At 54.6% G+C, this 9,007-nt stretch overlaps 1 protein-coding gene across 1 annotated transcript; it reads left to right on the top strand.

Annotated features, from left to right (window-relative positions):
• Positions 1-2,858: 2,858 nt before the first annotated feature.
• TMEM184A (transmembrane protein 184A) lies at positions 2,859-7,292 on the top strand. The gene is made up of 8 exons (XM_009876109.1): positions 2,859-3,083; positions 3,784-3,949; positions 4,847-4,937; positions 5,029-5,104; positions 5,731-5,822; positions 6,165-6,334; positions 6,434-6,631; positions 7,042-7,292. The coding sequence occupies exons 1-8, from the start codon at positions 2,859-2,861 to the stop codon at positions 7,290-7,292; spliced, it is 1,269 nt and encodes a 422-aa protein (XP_009874411.1).
• Positions 7,293-9,007: the final 1,715 nt, after the last annotated feature.

Raw genomic sequence — 9,007 nt, 5'->3', positions numbered from 1 at the left:
GAGGGCAGAGCCTGCTCCAAGAGGTCTGTGCGCGCGTCACCTACTCCTTTGGACCAGCTTTAAGGAGAGAGCTCTATGATGCCCTGCCTTAACTTATAGCTATGTGCTATAGGTCCTTCCTCCTGGGTGGCCTGTGGAGATGCTGGTTGGGCAAATCACCCCCGTGCCCTGGCTTTATCTGAAAGCAATCAGGGAGAAAGGCTTCTCCTGTGCTGATGGGTGCTCCCCTTCCCGGGATGGGAATCAGGGATCTCTCCCCCCTCACCGGGGCACACAGCCAGCACCGCAGAGGCACTGGTGGGGGGCTGCGGGGGCTAACCTTCCCTTTCTGACTGTCCCAGCTGCCAGTGAGGTGGGGGTTTGTCCTGGGTACTTTGGGACACTGGGAGGAATGTGAGCTAGAAGTTGGAGCTCTGGCAGCCTGCAGATGGAGAGAAATCCCTGGCAAAGCGAAAAGCCCATTTGCAGGTGGCCTGCCTGAACACAGGTTTCACTCCTCAGTTGATCTTCATTTCAGTGCTTTCTTAGCATCTCTAATAACCCAGGGAGCAAGCGTAACAGGTAGACACTGCGTGGCAGGTACCTGCAAGGTGTCTGAAAACAGCCAGACTGGATGTGGCACTGGCAAAGTCCCATCAGTGAGCTTTTTGCAGCTAATACTCTCTCTGTCTCCTCACCACCTTTGTTCTGGAAGCAAATGGCCCTCTAACTGCATTGAATTGCCCGGCTACCTTGCACAGCCAGGATCTAATTACCTCTGGAGCTGGGAGCCCTGTCTCCAAGCGGCACCAAGGCTTTTGTTTTTAATGACTTGTTCCACCGCAGTTCAGAGTGTGACAATGTAGGGGAGCCTGCCAGGACCAGCTGCTGGTGCCACCGTGCTCGTACTGCAATGGCTGGGAAAGCTAATAGGCGTTGGGATGTCTTGGGCCAAGCATCTGTAGCACAATGTAGATCAAATACAGAATAAATGGGTCTAGTAATAAGCTAGGAAGTGAGCTGGGTCATGTCCTTTCCCATCTTGATGCTCTGGCTAAATCCAGCTGTACGGCCCCAGGCAGTGCCCAAGAGAGACCAAGGAGTGCGGGGGAATGGGGCACAGCTGGGCTGTTGCCTCCCTCCCTTCACAGCAAGCTACCTCCGTCCTCCTGTTAATGTTTACAAGGCAGGTCTGGCATCATCACAGTCCGTCCAAAGACCAGATCCCTCTCTGGCTCTCCCTGGGATCATTCTTCCTGCTGGCTGGGGCAGGGCTGCGGAAGGTGTAAGGGAGGAAAAAACCCAGCTCCTCGCTGCCTCTGTAACACTATCGGCCCCAGCTCTCCCTCCAACCATCTCCAGCTCCACTTCCCCGCTCACGGGCGCAGGTACGCCGGGGTGAGCTCCTGGGACCTTGCCAGCACAACGCTGCCCCGGGCATCTCCGCTTACAGGCGGCTCCTGTCAGGCGGAGGAGGGGGAAAGGTATTTTTAGGGCTGTTGATCTGACACCAGCTGAGTTTCCTCTCCTGTGAGGTTGAGGTTCGGGGAGAGGGCAGGAAAGGAAGCCGCAGGGCGAGCTCTTGCTTTAGTTTGTTTTCTGTGTTAATTGGACCGAGGTCATTCCCTACCGCTCTTATCTGTCGCAGATATTTTCTTGCCTCTCACCAGTTCATGCTTACAGTTTTACTCCCGAGCGATAGCTACCCAGCGGCTAAAATCTTTGTTTATTAACAGTGCACCAAGAAGCATCTATATTACTAGAGCTCTGCTCACAGGTTGTGTTTGGGTTTTTTTAAACCGCTATTGTTATGCTTAGGGAAAAACCAGCTTTCTATAGATTAGCGGAAAGAGAGGCCAAACATGGCAGCTTATGCATCTGTTGGCCTTGAGATATGCAGCTGCCCTATAAATAAAAGCGTATTATTAGATTGGTCCTTGCTGCGTGGAGCTGCAGGGTACACGGTGCCCATATGCCCTGGCCCCGCCATGGCCAGGAATGCTCAGTGCCTTAGGGCAACCGGCTTCAAGGAAGACAGACGTGTTGAGGAGATGCTGGAGCACTTCAGCATCCCCAAAGGGCAGCAGCTCTGCCTGCTCTGCCTGTGGCACGCTGGACTTGCTCCCCTGTGCTTAATTTGGGTTGCAGGAGGGACTGCTGGCTGCCCTTCAGGTGTCAGGGTTGGCATTGCCGGCACACCAAACCCGCCTCGATCCCAAAATGGCCAAGGCTGGCCCAACAACGTGGGGGATGCCAAACCTCTGGCTTCTTGGGCAGCCCCGGGGTCTGCCTCCAGCAGGCCCTGTGTGATGAGCCAAATCTGGGGGGACTGTCACTGAAATCTTTATGGCAACAGGACCACAGGGATCTTGGTGTTTTCCAGGCTCCCAAGGAGGAGGACATCAGTGTCCTGACAGCTCCTTGTTAAGGGACTGATTATTATGGGTAAAGGATGAGTTTAACCCTTAAGTCTCTGGTTCCAAAGGGTCCTGAGCCACAAGCGTGCCCACAAAGGGCACAAATGTAGGCAAAACTTTCCCTTTCAAGCAAGACAGTTACCCTTGAGAAAACAAGGAGCAAGGCTGAAAAGGAGAAGCACGTATTTTGGGGTACATGGGGGCTGCATATCCTCCTCAGAGAAAAGAGGTTCTACTATTGAAGGACATTGGCATTTTCCTGCTGGAAGAAGCAGACCCAACCATGGTGAATAGGCTGGTTTGAGTGAGGAACGCCCTGGGTAAACCTTGGGGAGGAGATAAACCTTACAGGAGGTTTGTCCACACAGTGTGGGCTGGGAAATCTGCTGGGATCTTCCCCTTCACCAGCTTACCTCAGACCTGCCTTCCTGCCCTGCTCCACTTGCCTCTCCCTCCCTGCAGATGAGTAATGCCACACGTGCCTTGTCCTCTCCCACGGCGCCCAGCACCCCAGTGCTCAACACAGTGGCCAGGCTGGCCTCAGCTCCACCATCCCCGGCCCTTGCACTGCTCACAGCTGCCCACAATGACTCCCAGGACAGCCAGCAGCTTTTCCTGACCACAGCAGCAGCACAGGTCATCTCCGGGATCTTCGTGTGGTTGGCACTCATCGTCACCTTCCACCAGGTATGGGCTGGAGCAGAGACAGGGCTCAGCACTGGGGTTGATGCAGGGCAAAAACTATTGATTGCCACCAAGTTCATTGCACTTGGCTCCGGATAAGTGTTTCCTTCTGCTGCTGCCTGGAGGAGATATCTCTGCTGTTGGGAGCCTGGTGCTGGCAGCTGGGGAGGGTGGACTTTGCCCACACACTCCCCGGGTGAGTGCCAGAACCGGGAGAGGCTGCAGAGTATTAGTGCTGCCCAGAGGCAACATCCAGAGGAGTTTCTCCTCTGGCACCCTGAGATCGGTGCCTTTCGGGTGCACACCACCAGCTGCCTTGAAACACCCTGCCAGTGGGCACGTTACTGGGTGCTGCGCATGTCCCTGCTGCTGAAGGCAGCCCCGGGGCAAGGTGCTGCCTCCGAGTGCTGGGACAGGGCTGCACAGGGGCTGGCACAGAGGAGAGCACGCTCCTCACACAGCCCTGGGGAAGTGACCCAATTTCCACTTTTTTTCATGGAAGAGATTGCCCGGGGGACTGAGATGGAGCCTGCCTTGTGTCTGTTCACCACGATGGGGCTGTGGTGCAAAGCCAGCAGTGCTCTCACCTTGGGGAGGAGGGCTGGCACGGGATGAGCCTGCAGCAACCCTCTGGTCTGGGGGTACCTCTGGTTCCCGTCCTGACCGGTGGTAGCCACAGCTCTGCGTGCTGGGCACTTTGCAGATCTACACACACCTCAGGAATTACACCATCCCCAAGGAGCAGCGCTACATCATCCGCATCCTCTTCATCGTGCCCGTCTATGCCTTCGACTCCTGGCTCAGCCTCCTTCTCCTCGGCAGCCACCAGTACTACGTCTACTTCGACTCGGTGCGCGACTGCTATGAAGGTGAGCACAACCTCTCCTTGGCAGTGAGGCTGATGGCAAAGCAGGGCTCTCATCCCACTGGCCTGTGTTTCTGGCGCACCCTGGATTGCACCAAGTGGCAGATCTCCATCTCTTTCACTTCCCACTCTCCCTTTTTCTACGCAGAGGTTTTCCTCTTCCTTCTCCATCAGGGGTGGGATGCCTCATGGGCGGATATGAGCTGACACCTGCCTGTAGGCTCAGAGGGACCCCAGCGTTGTACTTCTGAGTATAGAGGTTTTATGGCTGCATTTAGGGTAGAAATGCAGTTTCTCTAAAGCAGAATGTAAATGTGCCTAAGAAGCTGGGGAAGTTTTGTGTTACCGTGGAAGTTCATCAAGGCTGAGGCTGCTCTTCCACCTTGCTACTCTCCCCCTGGGGAATGGAGAAGTGTGGGCATATGTATTAGTTCAGGTGTGGAGTATGTCAAAAATAAGTGATGGGGATGTCCAAGAAAACTGCTCAGGACCTGCTCCCTGCTGGCCACTAGCTGTTTGTGCTGCCCCTTAGCAATTTTGAGGTGCTTCCATGAAGATGGTCCCCGGCCATTGTACTCCTGCCTGGACTTGTCTGGGTGTGTGTGTGGGCTGGCTCCACGAGCACTGCTGGGACATGGAACCGCTGCCACATGCATGCACAGACTGCGTGTTCACGGAGGAGCTGCTGCGCCTGCAATGAATCCTGAGCACATGGTGCAGTGCATCTGACTGTCTCAAAGTCAAACGGATTTGACCTGTGGCTCCTCTTGCAGTGTCCGAAATCCTGATGCAGTGCCAGGGTGGATGAGAAAACACCTGAGCAGGAAGGAACGTGAAATGTAAGAACGCCCTCCCAGATCTGCATCAGCCCTGCTGATTGTGTATGCCTTTGCCTTGCCAGCTTTCGTGATTTACAGCTTCCTGAGCCTGTGCTTCGAGTACCTCGGAGGGGAGAGCACCATCATGACAGAGATCCGAGGGAAGCCCATTGCGTAAGTCCCAGCATCCCACAAGTTCCTCAGCCCTCCACCTGCTCTCCTCATCCAGCAGCCCCAACGGCATCTCCTCGCCTTCTGCTTCCAGGTCCAGCTGCTTTTATGGAACCTGCTGCCTTCAGGGTATGTCCTACTCCATTGGGTTCCTGCGCTTCTGCAAGCAGGTAGGTACCTGACAGGGTGTATCGGCTCCGCTCCCCTCCGACAAGGGCTCTCTGGGTGGCAGGTGCCTTCCCTGCTGCCCTGCTGAGAGGGCTCTGCTTCACCTCTCTCCCAAGACGCTCTTTTTGGATTTTTTTATCTCAGAGGGAAGCAGCTCACCCAGCTCACCGGCGCCTGGCCAGCAGCCGGGCGCCACACTCGCTGTCCTTGCCTCTGACTCACTGCTGAGTCAGGGTCTCCTCCCACTGCAGAGCTGAGATTGCCATCTCTGTCCAGTCCCAGGTTAGCCTGGACGGCTCTCGTAACTCTCCAGAGCTGTGCCGCAGGCTGAATCCTGGCACTGGCCTGTCCCTAAGCCACCCAGTGTGCCCCCCCACCTCAGAGTGGCTACGCTGCCTTTCGGGAGATGCCTTTTGGGAGCCTTGCTCTCTCCCGTCTGCAAACCTCGAGTTCATATCTCACCCCGCAGCGTTGGTTACTCCTGTGATGGAGAGCTGCTCTCTCTTCTGAGTCTCTGTCCCAGGAGCAGAGGCATTGGCTTGAGTGGAGGGGCTGGGGGTGGCAGGAGCCGCAGGGAGGGCGGTGAGATGTCCCTACTGCCCAGGGTGCATGTCTCTCCCCTGTGCAGGCTACGCTGCAATTCTGCATCGTGAAACCCCTCATGGCGATCATCACCATCATCCTGCAGGCATTTGGGAAGTACCACGATGGGGACTTCAAGTGAGGATGCTGGGTCGGGCTGGGGAGGGTGAAGGGGACGGAATGGGTCCCTGTTCTGTCACAAGTGACAGGGTGTCCTGCCAGCTTCCCCCAGGGAGCCCAATGCACCAGGGAACAGGGACTCACTGCCCCCAAACGAGGAAGGGACCGAACCCCAGTGGGGCATAATAAAAAAGGTCTCACCAACAGAAGAAAAGCCAAGAGCAGCACTCTGCTCCCCCCTTTCCCTCTTCCTCACCTTCCCCAGCTGGGCTGTGCTCGCCCCCACGGCAAAGCCACACCTTCCCCTCCCCTCGCCCCACAGCCCACAGCCCAGGGCAGCAGCTCTCTCTCTCCCTGCAGCGTCCAAAGCGGTTACCTCTACATCACCATCATCTACAACTTCTCCGTCAGCCTGGCGCTTTATGCCCTCTTCCTCTTCTACTTCGCCACCATGGACCTGCTGCGCCCGTTTGAGCCGGTCCTTAAGTTCATCACCATCAAGGCAGTCATCTTCCTCTCGTTCTGGCAAGGTGGGTCCCACCATGGATGCCCAGCACTTCTCCTCCCATAGCTCCACCTGACCCAGGGATGCAGGACCAGAGCTGATCCCTCTCTCTTCCCCTGCACAGGGACGCTGCTGGCAATCCTGGAGAAATGTGGGGTGATCCCTGAAGTTCAGATCATCGATGGGAAGGAGGTGGGAGCTGGGACAGTGGCTGCCGGCTACCAGAACTTCATCATCTGCATTGAGATGTTCTTTGCTTCCATTGCCCTGCGCTACGCTTTCACCTGTCAGGTGTACAGAGAGAAGAAAGAAAACTCAACAGGTAACTCCTCCTTTCTTCTTTCCTTCACTGGTGACTAAGGAAAGAGGAGACTGCCCTTCCAGCATTACCAATGGGATGCTAAAAACCACAAGAGGAATTTCTTTCTCCTGTGTCCCATGAGTTCCCTCTCTTCCCACAAGCCACAAGTGGATAGAAAGAGAGATCTTGGTGTAAATGGGAGGAATTAGGGGATTTTGGTATTACAGCACATGCTGCTGGAGAGGTTCCATCCTCTTTGAAACACGGAGCTGGGGTTGCCTTCCTTCTCCTTGGAACATGCCACCGCAAGCTGATGTGGCCCACAGTAAGCCCCTGATCTTGAATTTCTAATGAAAAGGGTCATTCCAGTCTTGGGCACTTGGGCTCATTGACTGATGCCTCATCACCCTCTCACTCTCCCTGTTTTTCAGCAAACCTCGCCCCAATGCAGAGCATCTCAAGCGGGCTGAAGGAGACCATCAGCCCCCAAGACATCGTGCAGGATGCGATCCACAACTTCTCCCCCGCGTACCAGCAGTACACCCAGCAGTCGATGCAGGAGGCAGAGCACAAAGCGCCGGGAGAGAACGGACATGTGGCCTCCAAGATGGATGGACTGAGCAGCAGAAAGAGCAAAAACATTGAGAAGAGAGTGCTGATCCTGTCGGATGAGGAGCTGTAGGAGACATCGGAGGGGACTGTGACACTGGAGAGGTTTATACTCATGCAAATGGGAGCTGTCTTGAAGGTGAGACAACCTGGTCTAATTGGAGTACCAAGAAGCCAGGAACTCCACTCAGAAAGCCAGTCTCTCAAAGGGAAGTTGCAATAACCCAGGGAAAGGTTAAATAATATAGTGCCAGCTTCTGCTGTCCCATCTCTACTGGTGTTAGGGCCAAGACTGTCTTTGTTCCTCTGACTAAGCAGCCCCACGCTGTGGTCTGGGCTCTGGCACCCCACTGCTGAAGTCTTGATGCCAGCCCTCGTGCCCACACTGGGGGACGCCAGGAACCCAGGCCTGGAGCAGGGCCCAGCCAGCCTCGCCCTCCTCTTACATCCAAGCAGTGCTGAGGCCTGAAAGAAATGCTTTTCTCAGCACAGTTCTGCTCTAGTTTCTCCCAATTTGAGTAAAAAATGATCTGGAAGGGCCCCGTGGAGAAAACCAGCCCAGGAAGGTGACTTCACTTCACCTCAAAACCCGCTAACAGCTGAAAGATGTCATTCCTTATTTTTACTTCTTCTCCCCTCTCTTTCCCCTAGACAAGCCTAGAGAGTTGTGCAAAAGACGTTTACCAGGGAGGAAGTCATCCTCTTCTCCCTCCAGATGGGGATGCAGCTGCCCAAGTAATTCCCCTGGGAGCAGTGGTGGGACCTCACTGGGGCTAACGAGAGGTCTCGCAGCTGCATTTCTGAAAGCGGCTGGTGACAGAAGCACTTGTTTATGTCTAAACCGACTTATCTCTGAATGGATCAGAAGTTAAAAGGGATTCCAGCTTCCTTATCAGAGCCTTTATTAGGGAACCAGACTGTGACTGGTGGTGGTAGGAATGCTTACTGGGAACCGTCTGTTCCTCCCTCCTCACCCCTCACTATTTACTGTCGCTGGGTTTTGCTGGACCTGTGGGAGGGCAGGCAGGAGCTAAGCCCAGCTGGGTGACGGTGGCCAGGACAGAGAGATGCTGGGGGATGCTGCTGCTCAGGGCAGGACCGCTGGCAGGGGAAGACACCGCATGGGGGGGATCCTCCCCATATCAAACAGTGATGGAGAGCACGCATCCTTCTGTTAAACTGCCCCGCTGATTTTTTTTGTCCTCTCTTTTTTTTTCCAATTTTTAGTCCAATTTCTATTCCCTGTTAACCAGATGATCCTTGTAAACTTACTTAGGAACTGTCTGGGCTGTTATTTAGGGTTGTGAGCTGGGTAGTGAAAGGACGAAGGCAAGTCTACAGCCTCAGGTTTGCAGTTGCGCGCCAAACATACCGACGGGTAAGGCTGGGAGCTGTTTTACACACAATTCCTACTGGGTGGGTTTTTTCCCTGCTCTTATGCTGCAAAATGTAAATCGCAACATGAAATTATTTTATTTATGAATTTTTTTTTCTAATAAACAGCAATTTCTACCATGGAGCGAGCAAGCGTTTTCACTTAGCTCAGCAAGCAAAGCTCACGATCTGCCTGTTCCTGCTCTAATGCTGATGCTCTTAAGCTCAATGTCCTCCCTGCCCCTCAATGCTGGCCCAGCAGAAATACCTGCACACACAGCATCCTGCATGTTTTGGCATTCCCACGAGATTTGTGCTCATCTTTTTCGTTCTGCAAAGAGTGTGTGTGTGTGTCCTGCTTGCTCTCCGTGCACTGCACCTCTTCCAACTCTCACCTAAGCTGTGGATGCAGCA

Source organism: Apaloderma vittatum, unplaced genomic scaffold, assembly GCF_000703405.1.
Source record: "Apaloderma vittatum isolate BGI_N311 unplaced genomic scaffold, ASM70340v1 scaffold30869, whole genome shotgun sequence".
Lineage (NCBI taxonomy): Eukaryota > Metazoa > Chordata > Aves > Trogoniformes > Trogonidae > Apaloderma > Apaloderma vittatum.
The sequence above is the reverse complement of the archived record's forward strand: the minus strand, read 5'-3'. Positions and strand labels throughout refer to the sequence as shown.

Coding starts and splice junctions, on each gene's coding strand:
- TMEM184A (XM_009876109.1), top strand. CDS start 2,859: ATGAGTAATGCCACACGTGCCTTGTCCTCTCCCACGGCGCCCAGCACC. Junction 3,084..3,783: donor TCATCGTCACCTTCCACCAG/GTATGGGCTGGA, acceptor GGCACTTTGCAG/ATCTACACACACCTCAGGAA. Junction 5,105..5,730: donor TCCTGCGCTTCTGCAAGCAG/GTAGGTACCTGA, acceptor TCCCCTGTGCAG/GCTACGCTGCAATTCTGCAT.